Source organism: Drosophila subpulchrella, unplaced genomic scaffold (assembly GCF_014743375.2).
Source record: "Drosophila subpulchrella strain 33 F10 #4 breed RU33 unplaced genomic scaffold, RU_Dsub_v1.1 Primary Assembly Seq31, whole genome shotgun sequence".
NCBI classification, from domain to species: Eukaryota; Metazoa; Arthropoda; class Insecta; order Diptera; family Drosophilidae; genus Drosophila; species Drosophila subpulchrella.
The window spans coordinates 1,607,501-1,631,372 of NW_023665567.1; the positions used below are offsets into that span (position 1 = coordinate 1,607,501).

The 23,872-nt window shown below is 41.8% G+C and overlaps 1 protein-coding gene across 1 annotated transcript in view; it reads right to left on the reverse strand.

Annotated features, from left to right (window-relative positions):
* Positions 1 to 23,872, reverse strand: part of LOC119559672 (laccase-5) — a 153,651-nt gene that overhangs the window by 65,610 nt on the left and 64,169 nt on the right. Inside the window, exon 3 of the mRNA XM_037872729.1 lies at positions 73 to 833. Within this exon, the coding sequence (XP_037728657.1) occupies positions 73 to 833 (761 nt within the window). The remainder of the gene's footprint in view (positions 1 to 72; positions 834 to 23,872) is intronic.

Consider the following 23,872-nt stretch of genomic DNA (forward strand, 5'->3'; position numbering starts at 1 on the left):
GTAACGGATATCTGATAGTCGACGCAGTCGACTATAGCGTTCTTCCTTGTTTTTATGGAAAATGAGACATACCTGAGAATGAAATGATTGTGTTGACATCAACAGCATGCACAGGCTCACCATCGGTTGCGATAACCGTCATGCCGTGGCCCTCTATCGTTACTTGTGCTGGACAGACTGAAGCAAATGCGTTTATCATTCGGAAGCGGTAACGACGGCCTGGTGTAATTGTAAATATTTCCAATGGTGTGTTAGTCATAAAGCCAGTGTTTGGGTCACGAAACTGGCCCTTGCCGTTGATCAACATGGATTCCGGGTCCTGGCCTGTGTTTACTGCTAGACGTCCGGGATACCGCTCTGCAGCATCTTCATGCAACCAGTCACTGATAAGCATTATGTGGGTTGTTAAGTCAAAGTCATATAAATGAGAGTTAGGGTCCCGTGAAGGTGGCTGGCGAACGACGACGCTACCGTAAAGGCCATCTAGTTTCTGTAGACCAGTATGAGCATGCCAGAAGTGTGTACCGGCGTTTCCTGTCCACTGATACCGAAAAGTATTACCCTGCTGAATAGGACACTGGGTGACGAATGGAACGCCATCGTAATACTGCGAACCTCGTTGCCATATCCCATGCCAATGAATAGTTACTTCCATTCCCTCCATGTGGTTCTCTACGTCAATAACAACCTTATCGTTTTCGCATACTTGAATGCTAGGCCCAGGAATCATACGATTTGCAGTCAGAATTCCTCGTTCAACTCCGTCAGCTAAGACACACTGGCAATGGCTCCAAACCGTATTTGTTGCATTTGGAGTGCATACCTGGCAAGCACTATATATATAAAAGTTAATATACAATATTTAAGTACAAAGAATGTTTCTAAAATATTAAAACTAGGTATTTTAGGTAATATAATAAATTTGTTGAACAACTTTCAGGATGTCCGTAAATGGATATATCTTAGAGTTGTTATAGGATCGAACATATTTTTGTGGAAAGGGTATTTAAAAATTGTAATGCCAAGGCTATATCATTACTAGCTATGTCTGTCTGTCCGTTTGCCCATATGAACGCTAAGATAACGGAAACTGTAAAAGCTAGACGTTTGTTTCTAATTTAAAATCTAATGACGCATAATCAACGATAAACTGTAAGGGATAAGATTAAAATATCACTGCAAAGTAGGGTTCTCCACTTTCCACCAAGCATTCGAAAAAAATTAAAATACTTTGCGAGAACTCTACTTTGCAGTGATATTTTAATCTCATTCCTTACAGTTTATCGTTTATAACGCGTCATTGATAGGTATCGATAGGTATTGACGAGACCAATAAATTTCTGTTGAAATATTCTATCTAGCATGAAAATTGTGGGCGCCACAGGTTTGGGCGGTTTGTGGGCGTGGCATATTCGCGTAACAAACTTGCGCTGCGTTACGCGCTACGGAACTCAAACCTGAAATCCCAATTCTCGATCTTTGATAGTTTCCAAGATATCCACATTCATATTTTTGAATTTTTGAAGCTTGTGGGCGTTAAAGTCGGCGTGGCAAACTTTTTAAAGTTTGATTTCGTTAATCGATAGGTATTGATGAGAACAATACATTTCAGTTAAAATTTTTATTCTAGCATCAAAACTGTGCTGAAACAAACTTGCGCTGCGCAGGAATCTCAGGAATCTCAGGAATCTGCATACCTAATCCCAGTATTGTAGCTTTTATAGTTTCCGAGATCTCAGCGTTCATACGGACAGAGGGACATGGCTAGATCGACTCGGCTAGTCATCCTGATCAAGAATATATATACTTTATGGGGTCGGAAACGCTTCCTTCTGCCTGTTACATACTTTCTGACGAATCTAGTATACCCTTTTACTCTACGAGTAACGGGTATAATTAATCCGAATAATCAACATTTTGCATTAAAAAAACAATGGCCCGCAATTTTTTTCCAAGCATTGGTTTGCTCGGAATACTCAACACCCGCACCTGCAGAAAATGCAATGAATCGGGGTCTATTGAAACCCTGGAACACCTCATCTGCAATTGCCCGGCTTTCTCACGGGCAAGAAGAAAATACCTCGGTGCCCCAGTACTGGCATCAGTGGGAGACTCCTCCAGCAGGAAACCAGGCGAACTTCTTGCCTTCGCCAAAAACACCTCAATCCTTGTGGACATAAAAACCTCTTAACTCATCCCAAGGTTCATACAAATCAACCGGACAACTAAGGGCTATATTGGCCTATGCGTGGCCCCGTGAGGGCCGTCCGGGTTAGTCTAAACTAACCTAACCTATTGGTTTGCTTACATTTTAGTAGGGAATAATCAAATTCTTATAGCGTCGCAGAAGAATTTTTGTGGCACCGATTGAATAAAAAGATCTTCATAACCAATAGATGGTTGGATACATTGGACACGCAAAACCCTATTAACGAGAAAATCCCAACATTCGTAGAATAAAAAAGTTTCAAACTGCATTTGACTCTCAAATAAGCTCCAACCGGTAATCACTGTGGACGGCAGTCCACGTAGTGACGAAGCTCACCAGGAGGGTGTGCGAAGGCGACTACTATATATACACGAAGAAACAAAAATCTCCTGTAATCGTCCTATTGTTTCCAGTGATACATCAACCGTAAGGAATTGCAAAAACTAAAAGAATTACATACCAAGACTCTAAAAAAAACAATTTTTTTGAGAGAAGGAGCGGTGAAAGTTTAAAACTCAAAATTTAGAAAATTTGATCTGTTGGGGCCGGTTGGGATAAATACCCCGCGTTATTAACCTACTTGTATCTTACTTAAAATACGTGTCAACTGTCAATATCGGATGCTCCGTTCAAAAGTAATACGCAAAACAAGATTTTGGTGGACTTCTCAAAATGAAAATTATTTTGTTTGTCAGTTTGTCCCAAAGCATTATTTTAAATTCCTGAAAATATTAGACGATTACTGTGTTTATTACCTTGTTTATGCTATTATGTGTGCACAAACACCGTTTCATGAATTAGATAACACACGTAAGTTGACTATGAATTCAGTCCCAATTTACGAAATGCTGAGTCACAGTCTACTTCACAGCCTTCTTCTTTATAGAGCTCTATATCAAATTCAAAAAATTTGACAGCTTTACTAATATCATTTCATGAATTTGTCTGTGTTGTATAAGCAGGGGCTATTATAATTTCATGTGTTGGAGAATGCATGAAATTCATAGCATAGTATATGCTATGCCTATTTCATGAAATCAAGTCATGAAATGGACCAATTCGTGTGTGCATAAGCACCGTTTCATGAATTCAATAACACACGAAAGTTGACTACGAATTCAGTCCCAATGTACGAATTGTTGAGGCACAGCCTACTTTACAGCCTACTACTCTATAGAGCTCTATATCAAAATCAAATAATTTGACAGCTTTTCTAATATCATTTCATGAATTTTTCTGTTTTGTATAAACAGGGGCTATTAAAATTTCATGTATTGGAGAATGCATAAAATTCATAGTATAAACATATTAGATGTTAAACAGCTCAATATAAGAAACATTAGACCCACCACTTTTGAATAAACTAGCTTGTTTGGCAAGAGAACAGCTATAAATAGCTACATTTTAAATATCCGGAACTTGTGAACTACTAAAGCTACAGGCTTGTGCTAGAAAGGTAATTTGAAATACTTTCGAACATAATTTGTCCCAATACCACCGTTTAAAAATTAATGCATAAGTTTTTTTTTATTTAGATTTTATAGCTTTTTTTCTGAATTCTCAAAAACGGTTTTAACTATTTCAAACTAAATTTTAAGGTATATAACCCTTGAAATTCCTCAACTTTTGACATACGACACATTGTTGTAAAAACTCTCGTTTCAAAGCTCAGCTCTCGGGTTTTTATACCCGTTACTCGTAGAGTAAAAGGGTATACTAGATTCGTCGGAAAGTATGTAACAGGCAGAAGGAAGCGTTGCCGACCCCATAAAGTATGTATATTCTTGATCAGGATCACTAGCCGAGTCGATCTAGCCATGTCCGTCTGTCCGTCTGTCCGTCTGTCTGTCTGTCCGGTCAACGCTGAGATCTCGGAAACTTTGAGAGCTAGGCTATTGAGATTTAGCGTGTAGATTCCTGAGCTTCCGCCCAAAACTGTGGCTCCTACAGTTTTGATGCTAGAGTAAAAATTTAAACTGAAATGAATTGTTCTCATCAATACCTATCGATTGATCAAAAAAATCACACCCACTCTAACGCCCACAACGCATAAATCTGTTAAACGCCTGTCTGCTTGCATATCTCCATTTTCCTTTGGTCCCTTCAGCTGAGTAACGGGTATCTGATAGTCAAGGTACTCGACAATAGCGTTCTTCCTTGATTTAAATTCGTTACGTTCACCTGACTCGAATCTGTATGCGATCGGACTCGGATGCATGGATAAGGTCTGACCATTGGATATACAAGCCGAAAGTCCACGAAATTTTGTAGACGACTTCAATTGACGAACGGATTTGGATACTGACTTCGAAGAATCCCGCTGATTTCGAAACAAAAATTGAAAGAACAAATAGGTAATCTTTCTGACTTAAAGGAGATTTTTTCAAGAGGGAGTTGGAATACAAATCCAGTCATAAACACATCTGCCAGCGGGGAAGTTCCATTCGATACCGTTAGTGCTGAGATTGAAAATTTTTTGGAGAGGCTCATCGTCCTCACTCACAAGTTTGGTACGAATCGTTGTGAGTAGTTAGTTGGGCTGCAAGAAATTTAGTCTTGGGACAAGAGTTAGATGCAAAGAATTCTCAGGTAGGACAGTTTCCTCAAGCCACCCGTAGCTGAGTCCTTTCTATTATGTAGGTATCGGCAATATGGGAGTATTCCTAAAATGGTTGGATCTGACTGACGGTTAGGGCTGCCCACCTAGAGATCGCTAGAGACCTGACTACTGACGCCTACATAAGACACCTGCATTAATTTAAGGCGCTGCGTAAAAAACTTGTTCGAATCCGTTTTAATAATGGAACCAACTAAGTGGGCTCTGAACAAAAACTAACAGGTGGGATACAAAAGCTCGACCATAGTAAGATCGCCGATGAGAAAATATTGAATGCCCAGTAAAGCCTTACGAATGGGAATGCTGTAAACGATTATTAAGATGTGTTAAAGGAGCCATCGGATATGTACTGTGGATAGGAGCCTAGGTGGATATGTTATACAGTCTAATGTCCAAGGCTGAAAACATAGTAAACGCTCGGCCGCTCCCACATATTCCTCTAGATGATCCAGCAGATAAGCCCTAATCACCCAGACGCCACCTTCGCAGGAGTTTCAGCCCAAAAGGAAGGACTGAGCAAGTGACTGAGCGAATATATTCCAGACCTCTGCCGGCGAACGCAATGGCATATGCCCCTGTCACCACTTCAAGTAGCAGATGTTGTCATCGTTTGCGACGGCGCATTGTTTGCAGTGGAAGAATTACAGATACTATACCAGGAAGTGAAGTCCAGGTCTGTTCTGAAACACCGCCTCAGGAGATTTAAGCCGCTCAGCTTGTGTGCTGGCTACACTAGACATCGGTTTATCTAAAAATTACTAGAGTCATGGTGATCGGGATGTTGTAAAAAATACCCCATTTGGTTCCGAACGTTGTTAGTATATTTCGATCTGCGTCCAAATTCGCATTTTAGATACGGTCACTCTTGTCAAGCTTTGAGCATTCCAGGAAAGGGCATGGAAAGACGAAGCGCAGGTACTTAACTAAAAAATTAAAACCATCTTACTCCGTTGGGAAAAGTTATTCAACCTCCTTGTTCGGATTGCGGTTATAAACTGATGTAAATCAGACGAGGGATCGAGTAGTAAGAATATAATATATATGTACTTTTTTAGTAATACGCGCGACACAACCGCTGGTGGCAAAGACTTAGAGAACTACACGATTAGGGATGAGTACAATGAGTTCTTATCGATATATGTATACTTAAATTTGGTATATTTTAACACTTCCCCTCAAATTTATGTTGAACAATTTTCATATTTTACATAGTAGTCATACCCAAACGAATTATACATTCGTTGTGTTTTGATGTAGATAAACCTTTTGTCAATACATCGGCACGCATCTTCTCAGTCGGGATGTATTCTACGATGACTTCATTGTTTTCAACCAGCTCTCTTATGAAGTGGTGACGAATATCCACATGCTTTGTACGGTTGTGGAATACTGGATTTCGGGTCAGGTCACCTGCGCCTTGATTATCTTTAAGGATCACGACAACGTCCTGCGTACCTAAAGTTTCCTTCAGAAACAACTTTAGATTGACGGCTTCCTTCGCAGCATCGGATATAGAAATGTACTCGGCATCGGTCGTTGAGAGTGCCACTGTGCGCTGTTTCCTGGACTCCCAACTTAAAGCATGGGAAATGTCTGGCCTAGTGCATACTGCCAGATACATCAATGAGCCTATAAGACTCTGATACGGTAGGTCCTTGATTTCAGGATATCCTTCTTGATCACTCGACGTCATATCTTTTGATAATTTCTCATTTGCGGCCAATGGTGTTGACACTGTATTGGAGTTTTTCATGCCACACCGTTTGATGACCTCTTTTGCATAACACTGCTGATGCATTTTGATTTCGTGCTTTTCAAGGTTCTGTTCGAACTCAATCCCATGTCCTTCATATCGAACATGCCTGCAAGTTCTGATTTTAATGCTGTAAGTGCCCTTTCGTCATTCGATGCCACCATTGTCATCTACGTAAATTAATACGATGACGAGCATGTCGTTTTTATTTATGAAGTACATACAAGGATCAGAACTTAGCGGCTGTAGTCCCAAGCTCTGTAGCTTTTCGTCAAGCTTTCGATACCATTGCCTTCCAGACTGTTTGAGACCATACAGCGCCTTGCGTATTTTGCAGACTTTATTTGAAGCATACTTTTTGAGGTCGTCGTTACTTAGGATCGCTTCAAATTCTTTTGGAATTTCTACGTAGACATCTTCGGTTATTTCGCCGTTGAGGTATGCGCTGATAAAATCCAACTGTTGGATTTGCATTCCGAGTTCAACTGATAGGGCCATGAGCATTCGAATGGAGCTCATGCGTGCCACGGGCGCGAAAGTTTCGCCGTAGCTTACACCGGGTGTCTGCGCAAATCCCTTGGCGACAAGTCTTGCCTTTCGCCTTTCGATTCTACCGTTAGCATGTCGTTTTGTTCGCAGAACCCACTTCGTCTTGATGATTTCCGCGTTTGTAGGTCAATCTACCAGAGTCCACGTCTCGTTCTTGTTCAAAGCGTGGTATTCTTGAAGCATGGCTGCCTTCCATTCCTCACTATCCGGGCAAGAGAGTGCCTCTGTTGCATCTTTTGGATCGCTCTGGTCACTGAGAAATGCGCTGTTTTCTCCTAGGACATCCTCTGAAGCACTCTCTTCCATAGTTATTTGCCGTTTCCTGGGGCGACCTCGTCCTCTCCTTGCTGGAAGCTGCGTGCGAGATGCGGAAGTTTCCGGTCTGGGCACTACCATTTCTGGGACTTCTGGCTTGTTTTCAAATTTGGGCGAAGATTCTGGTTCTGCTGTAGGTGGAACTTGAAGAAGATTAATTTCGATTTTTTGATTTTCAACACATTCTTGCTCAACAAAATCCTCATATTGGTTATCTTCTTCAAATTTGTCAAGGAACCTTACATCTCGGCTTTTGTAAGTCTTCCTTTCAGCTGGACACCAAAGACTATATCCTTTTGTTTGCGGCTCGTACCCTATAAATATACATTTTTTGCTTTTTGGGTGAAATTTACCTCTTCCAGGTTGCTTGTCCAACATATATGCTACGGTTCCAAATACTTTTAGATATGTGAGTGTTGGTTTCTTTCCAGTCCACAAGTTGTACGGTATTTCGCCATTTAGGCTCCGGGACGGGATTCTGTTTCTGACGTGGTTCGCAGTTAGAATAGATTCTGCCCAGAAACTTGGAGGTAATCCGCTCTGAAGCATCATGCACCGACCCATCTCAACTAAAGTTCGGTTTTTGCGTTCGGCAACTCCATTTTGTTCCGGCCTGTAGTCGTTTGTAAGTTCATGCTTAATGCCCTTTTCTTTGAGAAAAGTGGAAAACTCGTTATTTACGTATTCCTTTCCATTGTCTGTACGCAGCGTTTTGATCTTTCTGCCAGTTTGATTTTCGACGAGGTGCATATACTCTTTGAACTTTTCTATGACTTCGCTTTTCTGTTTTAGAAAATATATTTCGCACCACCTGGTTTTATCGTCGATGAATGTTACGAAGTATCTGGAACTTCCGTGCGACTTGACCCGCATTGGTCCACAAACGTCTGAGTGTACTAACTCTAGTAGATCACTTGATTTTGAGTCCGACTTCGTGAATGGTTTTTTCGATTGCTTCCCCTGAATGCAAATTTCACAGTTTTTCATGTTCTCGTTAAGATTCAGTTTTATGCCAATCACTTTTTCGTTTCGAATCATACTTTTTAAGTCAACTTCGTTTATGTGTCCCAATACTTCATGCCATTTCTGTAGATCACTGTCCTTGCATACGGTACTCACTGTGTTGCATTTTTCACGGCATTGATTTATGAAGTACAGATTGGATTTACGAGATGCTGTTGCGATCCTTTTACCGGTCTGTGGGTCAGATATGACGGCACCGTCGCGACGAAAAATGACTTCAAAACCGTGATCTGTAATTTTTGACACTGACATTAAATTTGACCGAAGTTGTGGTACGTATAGAGTTTCTTCTAGGCTTGCCGTCACGATCGAAGTTTCTAGGAGTACTTTTCCACTGCCGACAACTGGTGCGGACTCATCGTTTGCTAATTTTAGGTTTAGCGATTCACTTTTAATGTTTTCGAATTTCTCCTTTTGAAAGCACATGTGCGATGTTGCACCTGAATCGAGACACCACTGTCCGTCGTCTGCAAACACCTGCATGGCGACCGCACTGTTGCTTTTCGGTTCGCCCTTGCATTCACTCTCTTTTTGATTGCCTCCCTTACAATCTTTGGCCTTGTGTCCTATTTTTCCGCAATTGAAGCACTTGAATTTAAAGTTTGTATTTGCATTTGGAGGAAATTTTTAATTTTTCCGCGTAAACATGGCGTCGTGAACCGGTTCAATGTTGTTCCTTTTACGCGCTTCATATTCTTCCATCATTTTGGTTTTCAGCACTTCTGGCTCAGGTAATTTGTCCTGTGTTTCAATGGCGACTCTAAACTGTTCGTATTCCTCAGGAACACTGTAAAGCAGCAGTACCGTCACGAGATCATCCATTACTTGCATGTCCATTTCACGAATTTTGTCAAGATTGTCAAAAAACTTTTGCAAGTGACTGTGCATATCGTCTCCATTTTTCATTTTCAGCAATATAAGCGATTTCAACAAATGTGCCTTACGCGCTGGACCTTTTGACTGGTATATGCTTTCTAGTTTTTCCCATAACTGTTTCGATGTTTCGCAGTTCTTTACCTGCCTCAACTCAGATGTAGAAATGGATAAAATTAAATCCGATTTCGCTTTATAGTCATTTATGTCCCACTCCAAGGCTTTTTCTTGGGAATCTGTTGGCCTACTAAACTGACCACTCACGTATTTCCACACATCGTTCTTAATTAAAAGAGCTTGGATTTGTATTTTCGACGTATCATAATTTTCCCTTCCGAGGGGATCTATTTTAATGTTTGCGAAACTCATTTTTCTTGGTGTCCTACGATTTTTTCTGTTTCATTGTTCCCGAAAGTTTTTGTGGCGTCTTTATCCGTCTTTGCCTCTTTCTTTTCTTCGTCGTTGCAAATTATTCTGAAATAAATTTTCAGTTTCGTTTTTCTGATACAATCAATTTGGTGTTTCACAAATTATCCACTTTATTTTTACTACTTTTACTTCACGTGCAGTTTAAGCGTTCTGGGATCATAACCTGATGTAAATCAGACGAGGGATCGAGTAGTAAGAATATAATATATATGTACTTTATTCAGTAATACGCGCGACACAACCGCTGGTGGCAAAGACTTAGAGAACTACACGATTAGGGATGAGTACAATAAGTTCTTATCGATATATGTATACTTAAATTTGGTATATTTTAACATAAACTAAAACACGGCCGAATAATAAAGATTTTGCATAAAATCAATGATTGTGTACATTTTCGAAGTGATTGATCAAACTAGCGAACAAAATAGTTTAGCGTTGCATCGATAAAAGGCCATATGAACAAGAGAAACCAAATGTACGCACAATTAAAAATTTGACTTTCAGTAAAATAAGTTTCAGATAAAATCTAAACTAATCTCCAACTGCAGGTCAATACCTAAATTTCAAAACTTTTCAGTATTTTTTGAATCGTCATTTCCTTTTTTTTTTAACAATGTGTTATTTGTAGGGTATTTAAAATGTTTTGTCTATAAGTGATGCTATTATTGAGGTTTAAGAACTTCAGATATATACATTTCTAAAAACAAGTACAATCCAGGTAATTTTTTTTTGGCACAACAACTGAACGTTCAAATAGAACTATACAAAGAAAACGTGCATTTTACCGCAAATTAACCTAAGGTCCAATTTAAACCATTTTTAGCATGCCAATAAATAAGACAAATTAAATAAAACAAGAACGGATGCTAACTCTGACAGGCCGAACGGCATTACAGACTTTATTTGTTGAGATGTCACTGAAGTAAGATAAATACAAGATACTAGCTTTCCCTCAGCGACTTTGTCTGCGATTAAGGAACTGTTCTTAAAAGTGGTAGGATAGATTTTAGCACCATTTTGTATCCATAAATGTTTTGTTAAAAAAAGCAAACATTTAAATTGGACGCAAACCATGTTTTTCGTTTGTAAACAAAAAACACACACACAACAACACTACCCACTCGCAAATTAGGTGGAAGCGCCAATAACAAATCCGCCTTGCCTTTAACAGGTTGTTTCTTTACTAAGCGGCGATAGAATTTAGTTTTCTTTATTTATTTTGACGACTACCGTTTGTGAAATACTGAAAGCAATGAATTAATTTTTTTTAATATTTGCTTTTTGATTTTACGCATTCAATATATTATGCAAATTTTTTTCAACAGGCTGCTTCTCCATTTATCGTTATTTAAAGATTGCCTTTTATGAAGTGCTCGTCTTGCATTTTCATCAGCTCAGAAAAAATATATATGAATGAATTCGGGTGTGTCGCAAAGGCACAGCCAATTTTCATTTCACGCTTTCAAGATATAAATTTTTTTAAATATATCCTATGTCCTATATCCCATATGAATACAAACATAAAAGTTATATGACACATTATTTAGGGGATCTTACTCAATTTATAAAGAACTTTGAGATAAGAGCTAATTTCCAAATAACTCTGACTGACTCCGAGTTATGATCCGGTTATGATCCAACACTTGGGTTACATCGTTTAACTAACAATGAGACCTCTTTGGTTGAAGCAGACGGCCGCAGTGCAGTCGTTTCCTTCGGACCTTCACCTGCCGCTGCCTTTTCTGGACCACCTGATCCTGTCTTACCCCCTGATCTGCAGCCCGTCAACAATGAGCAGGCATCTGTTCGCGTGCTGTTGCAAATGGGTCCGGCACTTTTTTGTCGCCTTCAAACACCATCGCTGTCAACCTTATCTGGATTTGCTCAAAGGGAACCTATGCCCTTATCGGGCATTGCATAAAAAAAGCTCATTTTCGTCTCCCGCCTTAATTCTGGCGCTTCTGAAAACGATGTCAAAAACCACCTGTGCTGAATATTTCTCGAACAGAACTAACTGTCCTGAAGTTCAAGTTTAAGCAGAGACGTGAAATATCTTCGTTTAAAATTGGACTTCCCGAGGTACGTCTTGATATGGCTCTAAATGCCTCTATATGGCCTGATCATGTCATTGCTCACGAGTACGTTAACAAGCTTAATCCTCGGGTTCACTGGCCTCAGATTCCTTCAACCAACGTTTTGAAAAACTAAACAATAATTTTTCCCTACACTACCAAAATGTACGCAGTTTATTGGGAAAACTTAGTAAACTGCACGTCAACAGTGTCTCCTTTGATTCCAATGTAATTGCTTTTACTGAAACGTGGCTTAATTCCTCTGTGTCTGATTGGGAAATATTTGCGGGAAATTATGTGAGCTATAGATGTGACCGCTCAGTTCGCCTTGGCGGCGGTGTTCTTATTGCCGTCAAGGTCGATCATGTCTTTTAACGTATTTCGATGATCAGTACGGACAGTAAATTAGAGTTTGTTGCTGTTCGGATTCAGGTTCACGATTATTATGTTTTTATATAATACTCGTATGTTGCCCCTCGGACTGATAATAGTCTCTACCTTCAGCATTTGGCTCAAATACAGAGTATTCATTCAACCGTTGGAAATAACGATCATCTTATCGTTTTGGGCGATTTTAACCTTCCTACCATTTCTTGGATGACCTCAACTAATCCAAATGTTCTCGTTCCCACAACGGCCCATGAGTTCGTTCACGGTCTTATTGATCTCTCTTTAGGACAACTGAACTCAGTCTTGAACTTCTGTGGTAAAGTTTTAGACCTTATTTTTTCGTCAGAGTTCGCAAATGCATATGTTAGTCGAACTAGTCCTCTCTCAAATCCTGAAGACGCGTACCATCCTACACTTGAGGTAACTTTAGAAGCATCAGTTTCAGTACTGCCATGCCCCGAAACCGAACCAGCATCCTTTCGTTGTTTTCGTAGAGCTAAGTTCACAGAAATGAATATGCATTTATCCGAAATCGATTGGTCCTTCATGGAAATCAATCGACGACCCCTTTCAAATTGTGGAACGGTTTAATGGTACACTATATTCAGCTTTCGATATGTTTGTCCCGTCTTTTCCCTCTACCAACGAGTCTCTTAAGCCGCCCTGGTTCACTCGTAAACTCTCTTTTGTAAAAAATTCCATATCCAGACTTTTTAAGAAATTTAAGAGAACCGGGCTGACCATTCGAGGTATCTAATAGCTCGCTCTTATTTATTAATCCATAATTCCGAATGCTACAATAGTTACCTAAACCGTTGTAGAACCGAGTTCCAAGATAACCCCAAACAGTTCTATTCTTTTGTTAATTCGAAACAAAGATCACAAAAAAATTTCCATCTTGTTTTCACATTTATACTCCATCCGCCTCTTGTGATTCCGATATCGCTAACATATTTGTCAAATTTTTTCAGTCCACGTACTCATCTATTAGTTATGATAATACTATCCATAGCCTCTCCCTCACTCCAACTGTATTTTTATGCCACTTATTAGTGAGGATGATCTTTTTCAAAACCTTCAAACAGTCAAGTTGTCTTTCTCTTCGGGCCCTGATCTTGTACCGAGCTGTGTTATAACAAAATTTTATGATGCTTTGTGCAAACCGTTACCTAAACTAGATCGACTCGTCTAGTGACAAAGAATATATATACTTTATCGGGTCGGAAACGTCTCCTTCACTCCTTCACTATAAAAATAAAATTAATTTTTATAATTGTTACTTATAGAGTAAAAGGGTGTACTAGATTTGTCGGAAAGTATGTATCAAGCAGAAGGATCACTAGCCGAGTCGATCTAGCCATGTCCGTCGGTCCTTCTGTCCGTCTGTCCGTATGAATGCTGAAATCTCGGAAACTATAACACCCGCACGTCCACAAACCGCCCAAGTCTGTGGTTTCTACAGTTCTGAAGCTAGAATAAAAATTTTAACTGAAATGTATCGTTCTCATCAATACCTATCAATTGACCTAAATGCCACGCCCACTTAAACGCGCACAAATTGCCCACAAACTTCAAAAATTCGTAAATATGAACGCGAATTTCTCGGAAACCATCGAAGATAGAGAATTGGGTCAATCGAACGGTATTGATGAGAACAATTCATTTCAGTTAAAATTTTTACTCTAGCATCAAAACTGTAGGAGCCACAGTCTTGGGCGGTTTGTGGGCAAGCCGCTGAAAACTGTGTCTCCTACAGTTTTGATGCTAGAGTAAAAATTTAAACTGAAATGAATTGTTCTCATCAATACCTATCGATTCGCATAAAAAAAAGTTTGCCACGCCCTTTAACGCCCACAAGCCGCCCACAAACTTCAAAAAATCGTTAGTATGAACGCGGATATCTCGGAAACTATCAAAGATAGAGTATTGGGATTTCAGATTTAGATTCTGTAGGCTTGTACGCAGCGCAAGATTTTTATGCGAAAATGCCACGCCCACAAACCGCCCAAGCCTGTGGCGCCCACAATTCTTATGCTAGATAAAAAATTTTAACTGAAATGTATTGGTCTCGTCAATACCTATCGATTGATCAAAAAAAAATGTTGCCACGCCCACTCTAACGCCCATAACGCTTAAATCTGTCTACCGCCGGTAGGTGGCGCATTTCAATATCGCTTTTCTGCTTGCATATCTCCATTTCCCTTTGGTCCCTTTAGCTGAGTAACGGGTATCTGATAGTCGAGGTACTCGACTGTAGCGTTCTTCCTCGTTTAAGCACTAGTTGTAGCTCACATTATACTCAATTTAGCCTATTCATAAATCGGCAAAAATAGTGAAAGAAACTTAGAAAAATAAAGAAAAACATTAATACTGTCCGCTTCATCCACAATCATAACAAATTTTATCCTTGACTCGAATCCACGCGTTTGTTTTTGATTTTTTATTATTATTGTTCACGCCATAGGGGCGTTTAATTTCTGGAGGCAGTGTCGAGCGGCAGTTTCTCGCGCGCTCGCACTACCCTCTGTACTCCCTCCTCATCTCTCTATTTAGTCTCCACTCCGCTCTGGAGCGCCTAAGTTAAGCTAAGCTTATTTTCCAAGTGTAACAATAAACACACACGCACGTCGCATAAAAAAACCCCAAAGTACCCCCGTGTTTTTCGTACCTTCGTTCTTAGGACTTCATCCAGCTTCAGCGATCAAGCCACCCCGCCTCAACAATTATTGTTTAGTATCGTTGAACGTTGATGCACTAAGAGCAGTACAAGCAAGTGGCCCATCGACACGAAGCACGTGCTTCTCACGCGCAGGGCCCATTTTTCAATTCGGGCTAATACTGTTCGCGAGAAAGGTACATAGAACAAACAAAGACTGTTAAAAAAAAAAACAAAAGCTGAAGTTATGATATTAGTATTCAATAACAATAGAAGTTGAGGAACAAATTAGATGATACAGGGTGTTATAATTAGTACAAGGGCTCGTGTAGACTAAGATTTGATGTACATCGTGGCAAGTTAACAGGAACATCAAAGGGTTAGGCGGCTTGCCAAATCTGCGAAATCTATATCACCTCTGTCAAGATTATGTATGAAAATAGTACCAAGCACTATTCTTCGATTTACTAGAGAGGCAAATTAAGCAATAAATTAATCAATACTCGAGTAAGAAGGTAACCTGACGTTTTGATGCCAGTGTAAGCTACGTAAGGCAAAAGAAAGGAATGTTTTTATACCCGTTACTCGTAGAGTAAAAGGGTATACTAGATTCGTCGGAAAGTATGTAACAGGCAGAAGGAAGCGTTTCCGACCCCATAAAGTATATATATTCTTGATCAGGATCACTAGCCGAGTCGATCCGTCTGTCCGGATGATCGCTGAGATCTTGGAAACTATGAGAACTAGGCTATTGAGATTTGGCGTGCAGATTCCTGAGCTTCTTACGCAGCGCAAGTTTGCTTCAGTAGAGCGCCACGCCCACTTTTACGCCCACAAACCGCCCAAAACTGTGGCTCCTACAGTTTTGATGCTAGAACATTTTAACTGAAATGTATTGTTCTCATTAATACCTACCGATTGACCTAAAAAAAAGTTTGCCACGCCCACTTTATCGCCCACAAACCGCTCCCAAATTTCAAAAAATCGTAAATATGAACGTAGATATCTCGGAAACTATCAAAGATAGAGAATCAGGATTTCAGATTTAGATTTCGTAGCTTTGTACGCAGTTTTTTTTGATACGCGAATATGCCACGCCCACTCTAACGCCCACAAACCGCCCAAGCCTGTGGCGCCCACAATTTTCATGCTAGATACAAAATTTTAACTGAACTATCGATTGACCCAAAAAAAAATTTACCACGCCCACCCTAACGCCCATAACGCATAAAACTGTCTACCGCCGGTAGGTGGCGCATTTCAGTCTTGCTTTGCTGCTTGCTTATTTTCATTTCCCTTTGATCCCTTTAGCTGAGTAAGGGGTATCTGATAGTCGAGGCACTCGACTATAGCGTTCTTTCTTGTTTTTTATTGTGGACTGCAAGCCGATGAACAATATTCTAAATTAGGATGGACAACGGTATATAATGGTTTGGTAGTGTATGTATCACTAATTTCTTTAGACAGACACTTTATAAACCCTAGAGCAGTAGAGGTTATATGGGAGTCAAATTTAAGCTTTGGATCCAGGAGAACACCCAAATCGATAACTGAATATATTCGGTTCAGTGCCATGTTCTGAAGAGAATAACGCATTTACGTAGGAGTACCCCCATAGAAAGTCATAACGTTGCACATAAGATAGTTGAAACTCAAAAGGTTGTACTGACACCATTCCTGGAATCTATTTAGATCTGACTGCAAGCATATATTATTATATCTATCTATCTATTATATATATCTATATTATTATAAGATAAACAAAGCCTAACATCATTAGCATACATTATTACACAGGAGTGAGTTACGGTAGTGGGAAGATCATTAATAAGCAAATTAGCAGCAAGGGGCCTACATGACTACCCTGAGGCACTCCAGATGTCACGTAGATCATCTTGGAAACAGAGCTTTTAAATATATCCCTCTGAGATCTGACATTCAAATAGCTCGAAATTAAGTTAACAGATTATTTGTAAGACCGAGCTGATCTAATTTGAATCAACTAAGAGAGTCGCTTACAGAGTCAAACGCTTTACTAAAATCTGTACATATAACAACTGTTTGAAATTTTTTTTTTAAGTCCATATATTACAAAAGATGTCAATTCGAGCAGGTTAGTAGTGATCGATAATAGTAGTTGCTAATTCACTTAAGAGAACACTTTCTGTCATTACAGGAGCAAAAATTAGAATTAGACAAAATAAACCGAACTATAAGTAGTTTGAAAGAACTCAGCAAATAAATCCGCAATCCGTAGATTTCTCAATTGAGTTCAACCATACCCCTGATGACTTTTGCTAAGCATTAACAATGGTATAGAACTGTCTCGGATCTTTTAACAATTGAAATTTACATCGGTTTAAATTCATGAATTCGTGCCACCACATATCGTGATGAATCTGACGACTTAATCGCCTTTTTGTATTTTTTGTTAGTGTATGTTGTAAGGTTTCTAAACCCTTGAAGCGCATTTTACAATAGGAGGCTTGTTTAGCTTTGGAGAAAGGCGATCGGGAACGCATTCATTAAAAAGAGTTAAAAAAGCTCTAAAATATTTCAGTTCCTCTTTCAATAAGCAGTTGCTCCTTCAATAACCATGCAATTGCATAAATTTATCCAATTATATTGGTAAATCATGTAGTTCAGTTTATTATAGTCACATTAACGAAAGCATTTACTTTTAGTTGAAGAGAGTAAAGGAAATATATATATATATCAACGCAGGGGAGGCAAATTCTTAATTCCAATGTTGGATAATATCGGCCTCTGGGACAAAAAGTGCACCAATTCTTGATACCGTGACTTAAGACGGATCTAAAAGAAATTCAAGACCGAATTGTCTTTTTAGTAAATTTCGTGTAAAGCTTATTTGCTAACAGACCATCAACAAAGTCATGAACAGATAAAGGTTTAGAGGCAAGGTAGTCAGTGGAAGGCCAGCCAAGTCTCAGTAAAGGCCAGAATGTCTTCACTAATAGCAGAGGAGTTAGCATAAGGCTTAGGTAGCTTCATTTTTAATCCCCTTACATTTTGATAGGCCGCAAATAAACTTTTGGGTTTTTTGATAGGTAATAACTAACGTCGTAAGCCTATTATTAGTTCTCCGTCTGTTTGGAACCAATTCTTTAAGGACCAATTTATCATTACGCCAAAAACTTGTGGAGTTTAGTAAATTAAATACTTCAGGAGTAGCAGATATTTTAACAGAAGATTTCTTACGAACATAAGGCAATTTAAATTCTTCCGCTATAATGTTTTGCGATGGGAATTCTTGTTGTATGATATAATATTTCTCCCGTAGCATTAAATTGACAGTGATGGTTATTTCTTGGTTGATTCTAGAAAAGCTGGACATTTGTGGTTGCCAGCACTTAGGTTGGAACCACAATTAATGAACTTAAATTAATCCTGAGGCCTAGCGGGGAAACAAGGATTTCGAGACTCATGATCACCACCACATTTCGCGCATTTCGCGCATTTGGGTGAGAAAAAACAGTATGTTTTTGTGTGCCCAATATCCTGGCAATCTCGGCTGAGGAACTTGTGAGATGATTCCAAAGACGCCAAGCTGGGGCAACCGAGCGGGTCGCAGGTTGCGGATAGCGGACGACCTCTCTTGAGTCCAACTGTGAATAAGCTGGTGGGAGAAGTCATACACGGAATCGTGGTTGGAAACCCCAGTAAATAACAGTCCCGGACAGCCAGCGGGTATATTGCAACGAAGCAGCCGCATCTAAATAGTTGCTTTACACAAACCCACTCCCAACACAACACCTATCCATCTCCCCTCCCAAACAACATCTCACTCCGGGCCGAACTACGGTGTAATACGGACCGTGCCAAGATTCAGCCTGGCTGGGGGCCCGGATCAAAAACTAGCCCAGTCTCAAACGGTGTGCTCAGGGACATGGCGACCCCCTGTTCTAACTATCGCCTTACCCGGGCATCGCGGATTTCTGCCCGGGCGGACTTTTCCCCTTTTCCACAGCTCGTGGGACCAATTATGGAACAAACAAAGTCAATTAACAAAACAACACAAAACACAGAGACGGGAACTCTCAAAAACCCTCGGATAAGCTGAACACTGATTCCACCATCCGCACCAGCACGGTCCCGAAAGGGCCGCATCCCAAACTGGGAATGGCGGGTGGCAGAAAGCCAGCCGCAAACGCCTCCGCCACGAGCGCATCTGCGCCTAAAGCAGCGGTAGGCACTGCCAAGACACTCGGGCCACCCGCTGGAGCAAACAAATATACATACGCAGAAGGGCGGACTGCCGCCCAGACTCTGCGCTCTCATACTAGGAGCACCGTTGCCACACCTTCGCCTGAATGGCTAAAGAAGGTGGAATGGGCAAGGAAGGTGCTCCCTAACTACGGGCAGGACAAGCCCACCAAAGTTGGGCCTCAGGCGAACAGGCAGCCATCCCTCGATCTTCCCGGACCATCGGCGAAGAGATCCAAAATCCAGCCATCGGTCTCGTTCGCCGAAATCACGAAGAATCGTTTCCTACTCGGCCTAATTGACAGGGGAAATCCGGAGGGCAGGATCCCCAGGACCAAGTGGAAGGCAGCGGAGTCCCACCTTTCCCTCATCTGCCTGCGCATGGTTCGGGAGAAGCCAGGCACCTCGCCCTGCTGTATGCACGCGGGCTGGTACCAGGGCAGCGTCAAAGTGGTGGCCTGCGACAGTCAGCGGTCGGTCGACTTGTACAAACAGGCGACGAGCAAGCTCGGTGAGGTCAACGAAGGGGCGAACATCGTCGCGCTAGACTGGTGTGATGTCCCCAGTAGGCCCCGACCCAGGATTTGGCTTCCAGCAGCGATCAAGGCACCGGAGGACATCCTCGTCATGAATGCAACCCGCACCTCCCCACGAAGGACTGGAAAGTCGTCAAGGTGGAGGAGCATGAAGGGGACGTCAACCAGGCGGTGTTGGTCCTGAACAATGAGTCAGTTGCTCCGATCGAGACTGCTCGAGGAGTGCTGAACTTCGGGTTCAGTGCGGTCCACATCAAGGTGTATAAGGGCGACTCCAACGCCGCTGGCAGTTCTGCCGGCGACATAGCCGAGCAGGTGCTTGCTGAGGAGTTGGAGGCACCTGGTGGGCCGGAGGACGGCTACTGTACCGATTCGTCGCTAAGCAGAGAGATGCGAGCGCTTGGACCGGCCATTGAGGACGTAGACCTCAGCGACACAGAGGAGGCCGACGTCACTGTGGTGGAGGTTGAAGCTGTAGATGTCACTAAGACTTCTACAAATAAACCTTCACCACAGTAAAGCAGCGTCTGCTGCACTTCTGCTTCGCCTGACCGAAGGCGGAGCCGACCTAGTCCTTGTACAGGAACCTTGGGTGGTAGGAGGCAAGGTTGCTGGACTAGGAACAAAGGAATACAAGCTTATGCTTGACCCCAAAGAAGGTAAAATTCGAACCTGCATATTAGCCAAAAGGCATCTTAGTATTTCCACTTCGCAATTACAGCAACGGAGACAACAACGCAGTAAGCCTGAAGCTGCAAAGTGGCTCTATGAGGGTCCTATCGGCCTACTTGGCCTTTGAAAAGGAAAACCCCCAGATGCGCTGGTCAGAGGACTGGCAGAGGAATGCTGGAAAGGTTTGGTAATAGGCTGTGACGCCAATGCCCATCACACCCAGTAAGGTTGCCCAAGCAACAATAACAGAGGTGAGTCTCTTTTTGATTTTATTCTAAATTCGAACCTATTCTTATGCAATAGGGGCAATGTCCCTTCATTTATAACTAAAGCTTGCCAAACGATCATAGATCTAACTTCGGTATCAGACTCACTCGTTGGCCCAGTCAAAAACTGGGCAGTCTCTGACGAGCACTCCTTTTCGGACCATAGATTCATAGAAACCGTATTGTCCCTTGATTCGCCCTTGCCGGTCAGCTTCGCTAACCCCAGACGGGCCGACTGGCACAGGTAGGAAAGGGAAAAACGCCCTGGTGGACCCAACAACTATCAGTCCTCAGAACCAACTGCAGGTGCCTGTTTAACAGATCAAAGGCGGGAAATGAGGACACTAACTGGCTGAACTACAAGTATGAAGAAGCCTCTTACAAAAAGGCCATTAGAAGAGCAAAACGAACGGCATGGCAGACCTTCTGCTCCGACATAGAAAAAACAACTGATGCCGCAAGGCTCAGGAAAGTACTCTCTAAGACAGCCGCACCTTTGGGCTATCTTCAAAAAGCAAATCATCATCATCACAGGATCATGGTCAGACTCCAGTAAAGAGTCCTTGGACCTGCTCCTAGACGTTCACTTCCCGGGGAGCCAACAAACAGGTCATCCTTTTCAAAGAGGAGCAAATTAGAACCACTCCTATCAGAACGCAACATGAAATAGTCCATTCATAGTTTCAAACCATACAAATCGCCGGGACCGGACGGGATAGCACAGGCTCACATCCAACAAGCAGGACAAATAGCCATAAACAGGTTGAAAAAAATCTTCCAATCCATCCTGGTGGTAGGAGAACTACCAACAGCGTGGCAAGAAACAAAGGTGGTTTTCATTCCCAAGGCAGGGAAGGCCACTCACACCACAGCAAAGGATTTTAGGCCAATAAGCCTAACATCATTCCTGCTTAAGAGCTTTGAAAGAATGATAAGCCTACACATAAGGGCCACCGTAGACCCGACACAAATATCAGAAGCACAGCCCGCTTACACCAAAGGTAAGTCAACCGAATCGACGCTACACTGGGTGGTAAGCAGCATCGAGAAATCACTTACACCACTGCTATAACAGAATCTCTGACAGAACTAGGGGTTGAGCCGCCAATGGTGAGGTTAGTCCATAAATTTGCTGATAAGCAGAATGGTCACAGCCACACTAGGGACCACAACCCAGACTAGACTAGTGAGCAGAGGCACCCCGAAAGGAGGTGTACTATCACCCCTCCTGTGACATATCGCAGTAAATAAACTACGGCGGATTCTGGAAGAAGGAGGCTTTAAGGTAGTGGCATACGCAGAAGACGTCGCCATCATCTTTAATGGAAAATATCCACAAACACTTTGCGATCTTATGACCGCTAAACTTAAAAAAATATCGGAATGGACGATAGCGAACGGACTCGGGGTAAATCCCTCGAAAACGGAACTTGTTCTATTTATAAATAGATACAAAATTCCCCAACTTATCCCACCCATTCTAAACAATTGTAATCTCTCTTTTAGCGATCACGCCAGGTATTTGGGGTTAGTATTAGATAAGCGCCTCAAATGCTTAAACAACCAAGAAGGAACCAAGAAAGCGACAATTGCACTTTACTCCTGTAAAAAAGCAATTGGGCTAAGATGGGGCATGTCCCCTAGAATAGTCAACTGGATATACAAAGCGGTAGTCAAGCCAATCCTACTGTACGGAGTGGCTCTGTGGTGGACCGCCCTGCACAAACAATGCATACTGACTCCTTTAATGGCGGCTTTGTGTATAAGTGGATCCCTACGAACCACCCCGAATGAAGCGCTGAATGCAATCTTGAACCTCCCTAGCCTGGACTTAGTAGGCATGGAAAGGGCCAAGTCGGCAGCTATTCGACTGAGGAACACAGGGCAGTGGAAAGCCCAATTTTATGGGCATGCTGAAATTCTCCAGGATGATAAATCATTTCCGAAGATCTCGGATCTATGCAAATCCATTGAATATAGTCACACACCCTTTGAGGCCCTGATTCCAGATAGAGAGGAATGGGAGCAGCACCGAACGGGTACGACGGACGCAATCTGTTTCTATACAGATGGCTCCAAATTAGAAGGGCACGTTAGCGGAGGTGTATATTCCGAACAATTAAATATCAGGAAGTCATTCAGGCTCCCGGACCACTGTAGCGTCTTTCAGGCGGAGGTCCACGCTATAAAAGAAGCACTAACCTGTTTAGGGAACTTTAGCCTCCAAATAGGACACCTAAACATATATAGTGATAGCCAAGCGGCTATTAAATCGATCTACTCGACAAACACCACTCCCGTACAATAGCAGACTGTCGCAGATCTCTCCACGAGATGGCAAATCAGTTTACTATCAGCCTTATGTGGGTTCCGGGTCACCGGGACATCGTAGGCAACTGCATAGCGGACGAGTTAGCCAAGCAGGGCACCACCAAGCCTCTCCTCCCAGGAGAGGAGAATGTCGGTATACTCATGGCAACTTGCAAGCTAAATATAAAAAACTACTTCAACACTTTACCCAACACCCATTGGCAAAACGCACCACAGTGTCGTATCTCTCACCAGACATAACCTGTGATAAACATCAAAAAAACCTCGGAATTACTCAAACTCAGCCGCACAGAGTGTGGCATGTTCATTCGAGCTCTTACAGGCCACTGGCTTGTTGGCGCACATGCCGGCAGGCTAAAAGCCCCGCAAAATGATTTCTGCAGAAGCTGCAGGGATGAGGAAGAAGTGGAAACGGTAGAACACCTTCTCTGCTTCTTCGCAGCCCTATGCAGACTCAGACTGAAACACTTAAGAAGTCCCTTCATCGACGATCTTACCGAAATATCGGAGATTAATCTCAAAAACATAAGTGCCTTTATTAAATCTTCCGGGTGGAAGACATGCTGATCAGCTTAACACAGGATGAAACTACTGGAAACTACTACCTAGAGAAGGAAAAACGAGATCATGCGGTATCACAATGGACCAATGTGTCGGACCATAGTCCGACAGCCGCCCTAACCTAACCTTACCTAACCTATCCTGGCAATTATTACACCTAATTTTATCTGGTCGTTCAGGGGGAACTATAGTAATTGACTGATACGCCAACAACTTAATGTCGTAGACCTTAACATTATTTGGCAACGACCCTAGCTCCACAAAGAAAACATTGGGTCTGTATACTTTGTTCTCACCAGGGGGGTTGTAAGCAACATGCCTTGATATCTTCAGCATCCGTGAATTCAGGCCTTTAACTATGATCCTGAAAGATGGATCATTTTTCAATTGCCA